General features: G+C 44.6%; 1 protein-coding gene across 1 annotated transcript in view; it reads right to left on the bottom strand.

Annotated features, from left to right (window-relative positions):
* Nucleotides 1-138: 138 nt before the first annotated feature.
* BAIAP3 (BAI1 associated protein 3) overlaps nt 139-17,135 on the bottom strand; it is a 73,081-nt gene continuing 56,084 nt past the window's right edge. The window contains exons 27-34 of the mRNA XM_090023305.1: nt 16,990-17,069; nt 12,246-12,354; nt 11,410-11,481; nt 8,560-8,640; nt 6,108-6,228; nt 5,361-5,484; nt 4,702-4,910; nt 139-3,917 (exon numbers count right to left, since the gene is read on the bottom strand). Of these exons, the coding sequence (XP_089879431.1) occupies nt 3,814-3,917; nt 4,702-4,910; nt 5,361-5,484; nt 6,108-6,228; nt 8,560-8,640; nt 11,410-11,481; nt 12,246-12,354; nt 16,990-17,069 (900 nt within the window). The 3' untranslated portion in view covers nt 139-3,813. The remainder of the gene's footprint in view (nt 3,918-4,701; nt 4,911-5,360; nt 5,485-6,107; nt 6,229-8,559; nt 8,641-11,409; nt 11,482-12,245; nt 12,355-16,989; nt 17,070-17,135) is intronic.

Below are 17,135 nucleotides of genomic sequence, written 5' to 3'. Positions count from 1 at the left end.
ACATAGTGAGGCATTTGCTTCATTATGTAAACCAAAGTTAGTGGAAACTATCTACCATTATTGTTCTCTTCTTTGTGTCAAGGGGAGTTGATTAGTATTCAAACAGTAGAAGTTTAGATGAACACAGTACTACACAGCTATTTCACCATAACACTTTATATTTCTCCACAAGCAAAAATACAAATATAAAACAAGTATGTTGTGCTGTATGTTGGATTGAAATTTTTTAAATTGAACAAGACTTTGTACCATACTCACAGAATTAACAGTTAATCAGCAAAAGCATGACAAGAAAGAGGATTTAATTTGCAAGCAGAGCAGTGGAGCTGTCCAGTTTATGGTTTTGAACTGTTCCCTCACACAAATGTTTAGCTATATGTATCTGTCTAACCCCCTTCCTTCAAAACTGCAATCACAGAATCAGAAAATTCAAGTAGAAGGGACCACAGGAGGTCACATCTAGTCCAATCCCCTGCCCAAAGCAGGACCAGCCCCAAGCATCTCATCCAAGCCAAGGCTTTCTCTAGCCAGGTCTTGAAAACCTCCAAGGATAGATTCCACCACCTCTCTGAGTAGCCTGTTCCAGTGCTTTACTACCCTCATTGTGAGAGGTTTTTTTTCCTAATATCCAATCTCAACCTCCCTTGCTGCAATTTGAGCCCATTGCTCTTTGTTCTGTCATCTGCCATCACTGGGAACTAAATAAGCCCAGTTCCCTCAGCATGGGTTTGCTCCATCCTAAATGCATGAGTTTGCACCACTTATTGAACCTCATGAGATTTCTTCTGGTCCAATCTTCTAATTTGTTGAGGTCTCTGAATCCTAGCCCCACCTTCCAGCTTGGTGTCATCTGCAAACTTGCTGAGGCTGCATTCCATCCCATCTTCCAAATGTTGATGGCATCTAGTAGCCAAAAAGTTTCTAAACTTTGGTCTCCAGGGGGCTGGCTGCTGACAAGTTCATTTCAGATACTGTACTTTAGGGGTGGCAAAGATATGGGCTGCAGAGTCCTAGCATCTGATCCCCAGTGCTACGCCCAAGCCTTGAGTGAATTCACATGCAGTATGTGCCAGACAGGTCCTGGATGCAAGCTACACCCAGTGCCCACCCTGGACAGTCTAGGACACAGTATTCACTCTGGGACCTGTGCTGCACTTGGCATCTATGAGGGGCCTGTCCAAGGTGTTCCCCTTCTCCCCACATGCTGGATCTAGCACCTCCAGCACACATTTCAGGCAGTCCAGGACTCTGACACCTAGTAAGGATGGTCTGGGATGCAAGCCGCGTGAAGCTCCTGCCCTAGACTGGCCGGAGCAGCACCATGTGCAGCACAGTCTCAAACCAGACTGGGCAAGTGCCAGATCCAGCACCTGCAGAGGAGGCCTGCAGGGCCAGTCCCACACTATTCATTGGCCTGTGAACCAGACACAGGCCACTCACCCAGCCCATAGGGCTAGATGAGTGACATCCCTGCTTTATTGCACTGAAGACTTGAAATGTATACTTTTGCTTTCGTATTTCCTTGAAAACACTGTAACTACCACGGGAACCTTCTGAAGTCATGATGGGGAAAGGCTTGTCAGAGATACTTTATTAAAAAGTACCTGCCCTTGAATTTAGAATCACCAAAACTTGTCTCAATTATAGGGTTACTTAGCTCTGCACTCAAGTGTTCCAGTTGAACTCAGTCACTAGAGAAAAAAAATAAACAATTCTTAAAGAAAAAGCCAGTATGACATTTGACTGAGACCAGGTAACAAGCACTAGTATACTGTACTAACCATTACAACTAATTCTACATTACAAAAATACAAATAAAGATATCTTTCACATAACGCCAAAAGGATACCTCTATTTCTGAACTATAAAGCACTACTGAAGAAACAGGAGAGCAAAGCAAAATGTGTTTTCAGTAGGAAATGATAAATGTTCTTTAAGAGCTCTTTTTTTTTCCCCATGGAGAAAAGGAGTTTGCCATTTAAGGGCCCAGACTGTGGGCTGACTGGCACACTGGTCACTACACTTCAGGGTAGAGGCAAAACATGCCCCAAACCACACATCTGTTCCAATGATACAAGCACTGTCTTGACTCCAGGGTAGTTGCCAGCAAAAAACTGGAGCAGCCTCGCTGCTGTCCGAAGCACTAAGAGGTGCTTCAGGCACTTGGCAACCACCAGGCTCTAGGAGGAAACTGCCTCTGGTAGCAGAGGAAGAATTCCTGGTTCCTAACTGAAACCCAAGTGGGTGGTGCAAATAGTATTTTCCTAAAGAAGGAGACCAAGAGAACCAGTCTTCACAAAGCACCTGGAATCAAGTAAGTAGCATCTATAGCTCAAAGAATTTGGCAAGAAGCTATTTCCACGTGAAACAAGAATTTCAAAGACAGTGCTAAGTTATTTTCTTTTGACAGCTAAGGAGGAAGTCATATAAACAAAGTCCACAAGAGTAATTTATAGGAAGAGCTCACCTCCACATCAACTGCTTCAACTAGTATCTCATTTTTAGGGCCAATAAATCTTGAGACAACATTCCTATGTGTGAGGTACTCATTGCTCGGATCAAGCTGTTTATTTTCATATTGATCCCATAGTTTGTCTGCTTGTAGTCTGGATATTTTCCATTATTAGTCTAGATCTCAAATTTTACTCAAAAATCAAAACTATTGTACCCTTAAAGAGTAAGGAATTTACCTTAACAGTTTCAAGAGGGAAATTACTGAAGAGCAACAAACTTCATGCTCAGCCCCATTTTGGAAAATTCCTTTTGATCTCGGGTTTTTTGGGGTTTTTTTGGGAAAACCTTTTTTCTGGCATGAATCTCAGATTAGGAAGTTGGCTATGTGAAAACATTTTGGATGGCATCTGTGCAGCATGAATGAAATTCTTGGAAGGATTTGCACAATAGCTGATGGAGTATTTATTTACTTGGTGATTTCCACAGCAGTGTCTTGGAAAAATGCTTTAAAATTGGGGGTGGGGAGGGAGCCTTTTGAGTTCCAATTTTCATAAGGGACAAATATTAACAAATACAGGAATTGCTGGGTGAATCAAGCCCTGATTCACTTCAGTCCAATTTCTTTGCTAAGTGTGTCCAGCACCAAACTGCAGAGAAAGGGTAACATCCTGATAGGTACAAATAGGATAACATTCCTCCACAAGTCATCCCAACTGGCTTGTATCCTAGATCAAGAGACCGAATATACCCTTCCCAAACTTGTCAATAACAAGGATGGATACCCTTGTTAGCCAGACAGAAGCCTGTTCTTTTTTGAATCGTACAATGTTCCTGACTTCAGTTTTGAATACCTAAAAGACGTTAACATTTTCCAAGGAGGAGTGCTTAGCATTTTCTGAAATTAGGCCTGCTAAGACATCTGAAATTGGAGGCCTAAAATCAATAAAGCAGTTTTGAGAATTAGATTATCATCTTTACCTTAGTGGCCATCAAGCACCAAATGGTTAGGTCTAGGTAGTTTTGTAGCATAACCCTTGGAACTGTGGACATTTTCTCATGTTTAGATCATCACTCAGTCTTTACTGGTTGTGAAAGTGTTACATAATGTCCCCCAGGAGCTCTAATGGTGCATTAAGTGCAATTTGCTATTACTTGCAGTCTAAAAGCACAAACAAATGTTTAAACACTTGTCACAACTATCGCAAGGTCATCACAAACAGTAATTAATAAGACTACCACTGAATGTCTTGGTCTGACATTACTTACATCTCTGGATATCAAATGAAAAATGACTGTTTACTCCTGACGTTTTTCATGAACATGTTTTGGTACAACGGGCCAGTGACTTATACATGTAACTCAGTCAGCACTTCCCATGCACTTTTCCATTTCCTTCAGCCTTTTCACAAACTCTTGTGCTTCCTTGTCCATCCGTCCCTCCAACATCTTCAGTACTGACTTAACTAGAGAACAAACAGTGTGCAAAAGGTCAGTTGCACAGAACCAAGTAATTAACATTTTGAAGCTAAAAGTTCAGACAAAGGTCAGCAGTAGATGATTTAAACAAATAAACGAAGGCAATGGGATTACAATAGAGTTGCCTGGAGTATACAGACACGAGACATCAGTGCCAGCTGGTTATGTGAATTTTATTCTTGAGCAGACAGGTAAATGTGCAATTAATAAACCCCTAGAGTAATTTTTCTGGTCCTAGGATCAAACAGGAAATTAAGGATTAAATTCATAAGGCCACAGCTGCAGCTTGACGCCTTCTGAAACTAGCTAAAGGTACACTTCAAAAGAGAAATGATTCAGAAAATGTGTCAGTAAGAACTATATTTTAATAACAAATTATAGTTAAAGGGTGCAAACAAGCATTCAAGGGACCTAGTTGATTTACTTAAGCCACCTAAACTTAAACCAAAAGCAGGACAGACAAGTCAAGGTAGGTAACTCGGGGCAGGGGAAAGGGCTGGTCATAGAATCAATGAGTCGGAAGGGACCTAGACGGATCATCCAGTCCGACCCCCTGCCAGGGGCAGGAAGGAGCACTGGGGGTGGGAGGGGTCATAAGGTGTAGTTCCAAGTCCAGTAAGGCTCAGTAAGTCATTATTATGGGGATAATATGATAAAAGGGCATGGAGACAAATGCAAATAAGAAAATTTAACTGCTGTGTGGCATGCATGAATAGAGAATATGGAGGGAAATTAGGAAGAGTGGAGAGAAAAAGCTCGATGATATGTTACCATTATTAGCTTTTGGTCTTGTCAGTTTAAGAACAGTTGGCTGAACATTTTTCAAGCCACCAGATACTTCAAGTTCGTTCAAACCACAGATCAGATTCATTGGCATGACAGCTTCTCCAGCAAAATCATTTGATGACAGCCAGTCATGATCCATCACTGTAAACAGAATGCAGGCTGCCCGTCTCCTGCATTGTTTATATGCAACTGAACTGCAAGGAAGGGGAACATTTAACAGCAAATACATTTTGGCAGGATTACCTTAGGGCAAAGATTTAAGTATAACGTAAAAACCACAAAATGTGTTCTCTGTTAATCACTTTCAATGCACACAAGTCTATAACGTATAATCTATAGCATCTCTTCTGACTTCACTGTTCATGTGGATGTAAAGTGAAAACAAAATCTGGCAACAGGCACTGGATCTACATTCCTGTTCTATGTTCTCAAAAGAAAATGGTTTAAGGAAAGTGTAATGAAATTTGGCACACTCTGCCCAGGACTGGTCAGCAAGTGGTGTTGCAGTCTGAGACTGAGGGATAGCAGCACGCTTCAGCACTATGCACATGTGATACTGGTTCCTCAACATTCATTAAAAAAAAATCACAAATCTAAAACTGCAGCTTCTAAAGCAGGAAATAAAGAATATTTTACACACTCACAAATGGAAGAGTTCATCATACACAGGGTTCAGAGTTTTGGCCTTAACTTGTGTTCTTTGGCTTTTTACCATTGGGAAAACATGGTGAGGGCAAAGCTCAATGATGACAAAAGGGTCACTGAGACCTGAAAGAAAACGGAAAAGAAAATAAGAAAAGTAATTAGCTAAAGTCTAAAATTGCCACCTCAACATATCTGTATGATGGTCATTATGCGTTCAGATGTGTCACTTTTGTTCGTGCACGTTATGTCACAATATCCTGCACCACTCCACATAAGCATGTTCAGGAACTTTAAAAATGTCTGGCTGGGTCAGAAATTTAAGAACTACTTATCTAATGAGCATCTAAAGTTAACATAATCAACAGCTCCAGCAGACTATTCTATTCAACTTGTTTGGCATCACTTTTATCCAGTTGCTCCAAACTGTTCTACTGTGAGCATCTCAACACACTGATGACAACTGTTCTAAATCTCTTGTATGTTGAAATTTGCAGCACAGCAAAGTTCAGGCAAAATGAAGATAGTTTGTGGCCAGCATCCATTACTACTTCATTAGCAGACAGTTTTCTAATAGAAGAAATTAAGAGATCCAATTGGCTTTCATCTATACAACAAAATGAAAGCAAGGTCCTTTTTTCTGCTGTCTTCAAATAGGAACAGGTTTTAGCTAATACACTTAAGAGTTCAAGCAACCTCGTATTTACCACTTAATTTTAATTCAGCTTCACTTTCTTTTGATTCATTACCATTAGCATCCAAAGCTATGAGGTCTGCAGCATGCAACACTTCAACATGGAGTTTCTGTTCAGAAGCTTCATAATAACATTTCACACTTATTCGCCCATATTTGCTTTGATCAGTTGATCTCTGGAATAGAAAGAACAAGCAATAGCAAACTTGATAGCATAATTAAACTGTGTCTTACTCTACTGCAAACAGAACTGCTGACACTTAGTTCTCTCCCACATCACAATAATGGCTGACAGAAATTGGAGGTATCAGATGATGAGAGACCACTAACTATGATAAGATTCAAAATACCAGGATTTCTTGGGATATATCTAGCACTGTGTCCCCACTGCTGCTGGGGAGGGACACTCCAGTTCATGCTCCTCCTATCTGTTCCTGCCTGCACGTGCCAAACCTGAAAATGCAACAGTTGATGGGGCTCTGGGGATACTCCCCACAGCTGCTCTCAAGTACTCTAGAGACAAAAATCTCAAGAGCACACAGAGGCAAACACCACAGAGAGCTTCACTACTGCACTTCCAGACCTAGCATGCCTAAGTGCGATTGGTAAGCAAGGCATACTTGGGAGTGCCTTCCCCAAGAGCCCTGAGGTTCATGGTGTAGATACAACGCTTAAGGTAGGAACAGACATTGCCTGACATCTCATCTAGGCTGCCATTTTTTTTTTTTTTGGGGGGGGGGGGGGGAGGGGGGTTGGGGGGGTTGGCACAAATAAATGTCACTTCCCTTTTTTGTGCCACATCAGAGGAAAATCTTCTTCTGTATTTCAGTGGGCGTCGATAAGCTGTGGCGAGAGAGTGCAGGCAACCTAAGTTGCTTGCATTCTCCAGCCACTCTTGGCAGGTGCTCTGGGGGCTTCAGGGCACCTATGGGGGTCCCCCTGCTTATGGAGAGGCATCCTGGGCAAGCTTGGGGCACTTGTCAATTTGTGAGGAAGCTGGGGTTGATCTCCAGAGGCACGTCTCTGTAAGCTGGAAAAGCCTATATGGGTCCAGGCAGGGAGGCACAGGATCCAGGGAATTCCCAGTCCCCATGCCTCCACTGGGCACCTGCTTACCCAGGTCCGCCCTTGGAATATCTGGCAACTCATCTGTTTAAGGAAGGAAAAATCAAACTCTCTCTGCTCACCCAGACCCACCCCCAGAAATCCCAAGAGTAAGCAGGACAAGCCCCATTCTTCCTGCTTACCCAGACCTGCCTCCAGAGAACCCCACTCGCACACAGTCACCCTTGTGATCTCCAGGGGCAGGTCTGCATAAGCAAGCAAAGTGAAGCTTTCCCCATTTACCCAGACAGGTCCCCAGAGACCCCGGGGGGCACAGATGAGCAGGCAAAGAACCCCGGACTTTCCCCCCCTCACCCAGACCTGCTTCTGCAATCTCCAGGGACACATCTGGGGAAGTGAGAAAGCCAGCAACCCAATTCTGCCCAGGGCGTGCAGGATTGGAGCCCTCAAGCCCCAAGAAAACACATTGCCCTTTGTGCCGCACCATCAAGGGGTACCCAACAAAGCAGATCACCTATGCCAGGACACACTGCAGCACAGATGATCCGCTTCATTCGGTGGCATGTACTCCCGCCCTTAGTGTGAGAAGCAGCAGGCAGCATGTTGCCATCAAGAGGTTACATGACAGCAGCCTATGAATTTATGATTAGTACAATAAACGGTCAGAGTACTGATTGTAGCCTTGATGATTCAAGAAATTTGGGAGAAGCAAAAGATTTTTTTTTGGTGGGTGATCTTTTTTTCAATGAACTATATAGTTGACAGAGATGCCAGACATGCTTCTGGACACAGGTGTCTTAATTCAAGTCTGAAAAAAATTAATGGGAAAAAAAGTAAGGGAAAGTCAAATGAAAAGGAAAAAAAATATATATATATGTCAAATTACCAGATTTTTTTTTTTCCTGGTAAAATTAAGGAACCTCAATCTAGCTTCCATTTTCCTTGCCCCATAACAGAAGTACAAAGGACTATTTGAGAAATCCATACACTGGAAAATGGAATACTTTAAAAAGAATTTTTTTCTAAAATGTTATAATTTGTTGCTGCACAATATTATTTGAACAAAAATTTAGGAAAATTCAAGAAAGGACAAGATGCACAAATGCAAACAACAACACTAGTAGTAGACAGTGTAAAATTCCAAGAGCTATCAACCTTCATGCTTCTGGTATAAACTGTTCTCGAGGTGAGAAAGGAACATCTCCTTAAAGCAGAATATTGCATAATACAGTTGGAAAGGAAAGTTATACCTTCCTTGAAAATAATAAGACTCTGGGTATGGTTGGAAGCAGAATACCAGACTGGATGGAATATGGACTTGTTCTGGTATAAGTAATTCCTACTTTTTACTTTCAATTATAATCTATAAATCACAGACATGAAATACCAATACACTGGACAGCACAGAATGAACAGCATTGAATTAAAAGCTTAATTTATACCCATTTTTGCTTATCCAGGTAATAATGTTCAATAAGTTCATTTGTGGTGCATTTACTTAATCGCAGTTCTTCTTCCAGTACCTGAAATTGTAGGAATATGAACAAAATCTAAAATCAGTTATTTACCAGGCAGAAAACACAAAATCACAGGATGCTAAACTGATATCACTGGGGCAGGGGAAAGAAAAGGGGGGTTAGGTAACTTCTGAGGCCCTATCTACACGTTACACTTAAGGCATCATAAACTAGTTTATTACACCTGAAGTGGTCACTCAGTCACAAGTTCAACCAACTAATGTTATGATAAAGTGGAATAAGCTACAAGTTATTCCACAAAAATATGTGTAATAACTTTTAGCTGTTTTCTATCACACCACTTAACTGAATGTGTGCCCAGGGACCCCTATGGCTGGGAGCACCACCAGATAACGAAGAGTTCCCAGCTGGTGGGGGAGCACATGAACTCCTGAGCCTGGCAGGACCTCCCAGCTGACAGGACGCCCAGCCGCAGGGGACCCCATGCACACCTGCAGCTGGAAGACGGCAGCAACTGTGATCTCCCAGCCATGGAGGGGAACAACATGCACCGTGCAGCTGGAAAATGATTTCGCTTAGGTTGCAGCAGCTGTGGTCTCCCAGCTGCAGGGACCCCTGGGGTGCCCATGTGGCTGGGGGCCCAGGTCAACTGATGGGGCTCCAAGCCATGGGAGCATATGGTGTGCCCCTGCAGCTGGGAGTCCTGTCAGCTGACCCGGGAGAGCTTGCTTCTTGCTGAGGCAAGGGAAGCCCAGGATCGGGCTCCTTCTACACTGGCAATAAGGTGCAGTGAGATCTACTGCATGATCCACATATTCATGCCTCCTGCCATACACATGGCATGACAGAAGGCACAACTGTGTAGACTGCGCATTAGATCTCATTGTGCCTTTGCCTGCACACGTAGAGGAGCTCTGAGATTTGCAGCTATATCACTGATTAGAAAGTATTTCAAACACTACAGGAACCCAGGTAATGGTTGTTTTCTTGGCCCTGACTGAATGAGGTAGGACAAGATGCAACTTATTTTAAAGACCTTGGTAAGTGGGGAAGTGCTGGTCCTCTTCCATCTAACTCTCTCTTCCTTTATGTAAGCTACCACTGTGGAAATGGTTTCAGCTGAAGAGCTCGTTTTTATTCCCTGCTTTTAGCTTTTCACTCTAGGATGCAAGTGTGCAATTGTTAGTCATCTCTTCCCCCACAACTTACTATTGACAGTGTTTTGGATGGGAGTACTCCCTATGATAACAACTTACCAGAACACATTTTCTTTGGTCAAGAAAAGCACCTATGGTATTGTCACAGTGTGATACAAGAGCTGGTTCAAATCATCTCAAGCTATATCCGTGATTATCACAAGCTACACAAGGTTAGACTGGGCCAGAACTTGAAGGGAGAGTTTCCAGGGCAAAAATTAGAAAGTAATTGCCAGAACCAATGCTTCTATCGCTACTATTTAGAGGTTGTGCTCTTCAACGTGAATCAACATTAAGCTGTATGCCAAACTCATGCTGGGGAGCATAGTTATTTCAAGGGCTGTTTTGATTTAAATGTGAAATGACATCCCAATTTTAAGTGTAAACTGTGCCCTTGAGAAACTTCATTGCCTTGCAAAATTACACATATGCATGCATGTGCACAGAGCTTCTGTGGTATATGATAGAGTCCTAAATTGCTGTGAAAATTTTCTGTGAATGGAGAGATCAACCCACTTTATGGACAGTCTTACAGAGTTTATAAATGTCAGAAAATAGAGGCGATTGGAGGTCATTTCTAACACTGATCTAAACTGCTGGCAATTTTATACAGGTTTGATAAAACTGCTGGAATACAATTTGTGCTTCAATCCCCAGTATAAGCTCTGAGCCTTTGTATCACATGATGATAAATTGTTCTGAAGGTTGTGAAAGTTCAAAATCACTTAAACAGCTGTCTTCCTTCTTTTCTTTTCAATTAAACCTCTCCTCAGATTTAGATCAATTTAAATAATCTTAAAGCATATTTTCTCAAATATAAGCTGTACCTTTCCCCCAAAAAACTAGCTGGGGGGAAATGGAGTGAGCATTATATATGAGGAAAAGGCATCCCCACAGGTCTGCAAATTTGCAAGGGGAGGTGGGGGGGGAAGGAGCAGAATTAATTGTTGCATTAATGCTATCATCATCCACTCCCCCACCTCCTTGCCACCAAATTTCCAGACTTGTGGGGAGCCTTCCTCTCCACCCACGTGTTGAATTGGGTGCTAGGATCCAACCCAGATTCAGTGCATAGTTCTGGGCTCAGCAAGCAGCCCCAGAGGTAGCACATGGGGTTAGTCCTGGCATGTGGCTCTGGAGCCAGCATGCAGTTTTAGACTCAGTGCTCAGTCCCAGCAACAGCACCCAGGGTCAGACCTAGAATGTAGCTCTGGAGCCAGCATGCAATTTTGGACTCAGTGCACAGTCCCAGGCTTGTGCACAGGCCTGACAACAGCACATGGGCTCAGACCCAGTACACAGCTCCAGAGCTGGTGTGCAGCTCCAGACCCAGCATGTGGTCCCAGACTTCGTGCTCTGGGTCTAATCCGGCATGTGGCTCTGGAGCCAGTGTGCAGGATTGGACTCAATATGTGGCTCTGGAACTGGGCAGGTCAGTCCATGGGCCCACCTGGCGCACAGAGCTGGCAGCACCCTTAGAAGCAGCCTGGGCTTCCCAGCTGTTGCCACTCGCTTACCTGAATCGCAGTTTTTTTCTACTTTAGGCTCCCCTTCAAAACCAAGGTATGTACTATACACAGCAGTATACTATATGCAAGAAATATAGTAATATATTTGCCTTATAATCTCTATTCCACAGAGTTTCCAGAGGCAGCCCCTGTCCTTCTGCATGGAATAACCCAACGAGAGCCTGCAAGAAACAACCCAAAAGCATCAGGAAGGGCTGGAACTAATCAGGTTTCTCTTAAGAGACAATTCAGATGAAGCTAGCCAGAGCCTCTTTGGTTGCCCAAACTGTGGCAGATATCAGAGGATGTCTGCAGAGCAAGCTGACCTGTCTGCAGCATGGATCTGCTTGCAACGGAAGCTCAAATAACCCATCCAGCTCCTCAGCTCTGATTTGAAACTATCTACAGATTTGCAGGGCTGAAAACAACCTCAAGAGTCGGCTAGTTCAATCTCCTGCACAGATGCAGGATGTCCTGTTTCTAAACCATTCCAGATGGATGCCTATCCAGTCTCTTTTTTAAAATCTCCAAAGAGATGCCACAACTTTTGTAAACTGTTTGTTCTATTTTTCTACTGGTCTTGGAAAATGTTTCCTGAGACATGATCCGATTCTGCTTTGCTACAGTTTAAACCCATTACTTCTCATCCTGCTATCACGTTCTATACAAGACCAAAATATCATAATACAGGCAACCCCGGCTTGGTGCTCTTAATTGGTTCCTGAAAAAACAAGCATTAAGCAAAACAAAGTATTTGATGACTCAAGATGGCAACCACAAGTGTTTTTAATGACTCAAGATGGTGATCGCGAGCATTATAATGAAACTTGCTGAGCAGTAAGTGAAATCAGGTATCAATTCAAAATGAGAGTGATTAGCAAAATAGCACTAAGTGAAACAGCATTAAGCGGGGGTTGCCTACAGTGAAAAAAACTCTTTAGTTTACCTCAAGTGTATAATAAAATCTTCCAAAGAATTCCACAGAAACACCTCTATTACTATCCAGAGCATCAATTATTAACTTCAGCAATAAACCCCAGAGATCGTCAAGAACTCTGAGAAGAAAAGAAGAAACAGTTGTAGAAACTCTGATCCCATCTCCTTGTCTGTTTAGTTTAACTGATAATGGTGAAGTTGACCAATTCAAGCACAAATGAGATGTTCTGTTCTGATTCAAGCTTCTGAAACCTTATACATAAATACAAGATACAGGGACAACCTCTAAGTAAAAAAGGAAGAATATTAACAGAGCACCAAGAAAGTCTAACAGAGATGTTTTAAGTAATTTAAAAAATATAGTAAGAATTTGGAATCATCAAATTGTAAGATCCTGAAATTATACAACCACAAGATCTTATTGCTTTTGCCTTTATCTACTCCTTACTGACTCCCCAGACAGCTAATTGCTCCATCTTCAAACTCTCCTTTTCTGGGGAAGGTCACTGAATGACTCATAGATTCATAGATGCTAGGGTCGGAAGGGACCTCAATAGATCATCGAGTCCAACCCCCTGCATAAGCAGGAAAGAGTGCTGGGCCTACATTACCCCAGCTAGATACACATCTAGCCTTCGCTTGAAGACCCCCAGGGTAGGGGAGAGCACCACCTCCCTTGGGAGCCCGTTCCAGACCTTGGCCACTCGAACTGTGAAGAAGTTCCTCCTAATATCCAATCTAAATCTGCTCTCCTGTGGCCATTATTTCTTGTAACCCCCGGGGGGCCCTTGGTGAATAAATACTCACCAATTCCCTTCTGCGCCCCCCTGATGAACTTATAGGCAGCCACCAGGTCGCCTCTCAACCTTCTCTTGCGGAGGCTGAAAAGGTCCAGTTTCTCTAGTCTCTCCTCGTAGGGCTTGGCCTGCAGGCCCTTAACCATACGAGTGGCCCTTCTCTGGACCCTCTTCAGATTATCCGCATCCTTCGTGAAGTGCGGCGCCCAGAATTGCACGCAGTACTCCAGCTGCGGTCTGACCAGCGCCCGATAGAGGGGAAGTATCACCTCCTTGGACCTATTTGTCATGCATCTGCTGATGCACGATAAAGTGCCATTGGCTTTTCTGATGGTTTCGTCACACTGCCGACTCATGTTCATCTTGGAGTCCACTAGGACTCCAAGATCCCTTTCCACTTCCGTGCCACCCAGCAGGTCATTTCCTAGGCTGTAGGTGTGCTGGACATTTTTCCTCCCTAGATGCAGCACTTTGCATTTCTCCTTGTTGAACTGCATTCTGTTGTTTTCTGCCCACTTGTCTAACCTGTCCAGGTCTGCTTGCAGCTGCTCCCTGCCCTCCGGCGTGTCCACTTCGCCCCATAGCTTAGTGTCATCTGCAAACTTGGACAGAGTACATTTCACTCCCTCATCCAAGTCGCTGATGAAGACATTAAAGAGTATCGGTCCAAGCACCGAGCCCTGTGGGACCCCACTGCCCACACCCTTCCAGGTCGAAACCAACCCATCCACCACGACTCTCTGGGTGCGACCCTCCAGCCAATTCTCCACCCACCGGACTGTGCAGTCATCCAAGTCACAGCCCCTTAACTTGTTCACCAGTATGGGGTGGGATACCGTACCAAAGGCCTTCCTGAAGTCCAAGTATATGACATCCACCCCTCCTCCTGCGTCGAGGCGTTTTGTGACCTGGTCATAAAAAGAGACTAGATGGGTCAGGCACGATCTGCCTGCCACGAACCCGTGCTGGTTTCCCCTCCGCATAACTTGCCCTGCCGGGCTCTCACAAATGTGAGCCTTGATAATTTTTTCAAAGACTTTGCCAAGGATGGAGGTGAGACTAACTGGCCTATAGTTTCCCGGGTCCTCCTTCCTCCCCTTCTTGAAAATGGGAACCACATTGGCCCTTTTCCAGTCCTCCGGGACTTGACCCGTGCGCCACGAGCGTTCAAATATTCCCGCCAGTGGCTCTGCAATGATGTCGGCCAGTGCCTTCAGTACCCTCCGATGGAGCTCATCCGGGCCTGCCAACTTAAAGGCATCCAGTTCTTCCAAGTGACCCTGCACCACCTCAGGGTCCACGCATGGAAGTCTGGTGCCTTGCTGCTGCCTCCCTACACTCCCAGTGAGAGACTTGTCATGCCTCTCGCTTAGGAACACTGAGGCGAAGAACTCGTTGAGGAGTTCAGCCTTGTCCCCTCTGTCCGTCACCAATTGTTTCTGCCCATTTAGCAGAGGTCCTATTCCTCCCTGGGCCTTCCTTTTACTCCCTATATAGCTAAAAAACAATTTCTTATTGTCTTTTACTTGGGTTGCCATCCTCAGCTCCACGGTAGCTTTGGCCTGTCTAACTGCCTCCCTACAAGCACGAGCAGAAGAGGTATATTCCTCTTTGGTGATCTCTCCCTGTTTCCACTTTTTATGTGCTCCCCTTTTGGCCCTTAGTCTGCCCTGGATTTCTCTGGTCAGCCAGGGAAGCCTCCTGGCCCCTTTCCCTCTTTTACCTCTCACGGGGATCGTCTCGCTTTGTGCTCGAAGGATAGTTTCCCAACAGTTCCAGGCACACCTGGATGTGACTGGATTCCTGGATCCATGTCAGTCTGGCTTTTGCCCCGGATACTGCACAGAGTTTGTAGCCTTGGTCAATGATTTTTGCTTAGAGAGTGACAGAAGAAACAGTGCCCTGCTGATCTTGCTCAATCATTCAATAGCCTTTGATACAGCTGACCAATGCCTTTCATTTTAGGTGTTTGCCTATGCTGTTTCTGGGGACCCTTTTCCCCATGGTGAGCAGGTTTAGAATACGGATGGGCAAAATACAGCTTGCAGGCTGTATCTGGCCCACTGGCCTCTGCTGGGAGCCTGAAGAAGGAGGGCTGTGCCCTGCACCACTCTGCTCTGCCACAGTCGGGACTGGGCCGTGTGCCACTAGGTGCAGTGCGCCACTAGGAAGTGAGACCATGCCAGCTGCAGCTGCCCCCAACTTTCCTTTGTATTTATTGATCCAAATTAGAAAAAATAGTGTGACTGACCAAATCCCCAAAAAACGCTTGTGAACCATATGTTGTGTTGAAAACCTGACCAGAAGAAGAAAATGTAATTCACACCTGGTCCCTGCTCAGAAATATGGAGGCAAAGAACTTGTTGAAGAGATCAGCCTTTTCCTTTGCTGCAATCACCAGCTTGTCAAGCCTGTCTTGTAGGGGCCCCACGTTACCTGGTGCCTTCTCTTTACTCCCTATGTATTTGAAAAAGGGCTTTTTATTATCCTTAATTCTAGTCGCCAGCCCTAGTTCCATCTCTGCCTTGGCCTTCATAACCGCCTCCCTGCAAACACAAGCAATGGAGGTGTAATCCTCCTTGACGATAGCCCTTTGCTTCCACTCATTGTATGCCACCTTTTTTGGCCTTAAGCCCTCCTGGATGCCTTTACTGAGCCTCTAGGACCAGGACAACTCCCCCATTAGGATTACAGACAGGCTCAGGGAACATGACACCACGCCTAGGGTCAGGGACGATCTAGTTAGGAAACTCTCGTAGGGGCTGGACATGTTTAGATCAGCAGATCCAGATGCTCTTCATCCGAGGGTACTCAGGGAATTGGCAGGGGTCATAGCAGGGCCCCTGGCACAGCTGTATGAGCGCTCATGGTGCTCTGGCCAGGTCCTAGAGGACTGGAAAAGAGCCAATGTGGTCCTCATTTACAAGACGGGGAGAAAGGAGGGCCTGAGTAACTATAGGTCAGTTAGTCTCACTTTGGTCCTTGGGAAGACCTTTGAGAAAATTATCAAGGAGCACATCTGCAGGGGTCCAGCATGGGAGGTAATGCTCAGGGGCAACCAACACGGGTTCATTGCAGGCAGATCCTGCCTGACTAACCCGGTTTCCTTTTATGACCAGGTCACAACACCCTTGGATGCAAGCGTTGAGGTGGATGTCATCTACCTGGAGTTCAAGAAGGCCTTTGACATTTTCTCACCCCATTCTCACAAAAAAAATTAGGCGACTGCGGCACTGATTCCTAAACAGTCAGATGGGTGGCAAATTGGCTTGATGGTCGCACCCAGAGAGTGGTGGTGGACGGGTCGTTTTCGACCTGGAGGGATGTGGGCAGTGGGATCCCCCAGGGCTCAATCCTGGGGCCTGTACTGTTCAACATCTTTATCAGCGATCTGGATGTGGGTGTGGAAAGCACACTGTCCAAATTCGCTGATGACACAAAGGTGTGGGGAGAAGTGGGCACACATCTTCTGCCTCTCTGAGAAGCTGGCATGATGGAGGTTTAGCGCAGGCTGCATGATGAAACTGGGCCTTGTACCAGGGAGGGACCCAGACCTATTTGAACCCTTGTTTTCTCAAGAATGAAGGGAGTGTCACTGGGGAGTTTCTAACTGTGGCCCGTGGGGAAAAAGCCATAGTAGCACGGAACTGGGAACAGAGGGAAAGATCTGGAAGGGAGGTGACTAGCATTTAAATGTTTTGGCTCCCAAATGCTCCACCTTTATTTCCAAATTAGGCCCCTCTATTACTAAGCATTTTACCAAAATGTATGGCCAGTATCATCAAGGATGAGTAACAACAGTGACGTTCACTTATTAACAATTTAACTTCACCTCTACCATTAACTGTTGAATACAACATCACTGCTTATTCTAAAACCAGTTACCCCCCAAACCACAGTAATACTATAACACTTCAGACTGGAGTAAAGTAAGCTGATGACCAAGCTGTACAGTACCTATAGAGATTTTCCTGTACTAAAGAGTCATTCAGTATTATTAATCTGTCATCAAGATATTTCATTAGCGGGGAGACAGCCTAAAGGAGGAGAAGAAAGGGAAATAGTTACTCATAAAATAGTACGACAGATAACAACTGATAGTG

This window comes from Crocodylus siamensis, chromosome 12 (genome assembly GCF_052110815.1).
Source record: "Crocodylus siamensis isolate JL-2025a chromosome 12, ASM5211081v1, whole genome shotgun sequence".
Taxonomy (NCBI): Eukaryota; Metazoa; Chordata; order Crocodylia; family Crocodylidae; genus Crocodylus; species Crocodylus siamensis.
The sequence above is the reverse complement of the archived record's forward strand: the minus strand, read 5'-3'. Positions and strand labels throughout refer to the sequence as shown.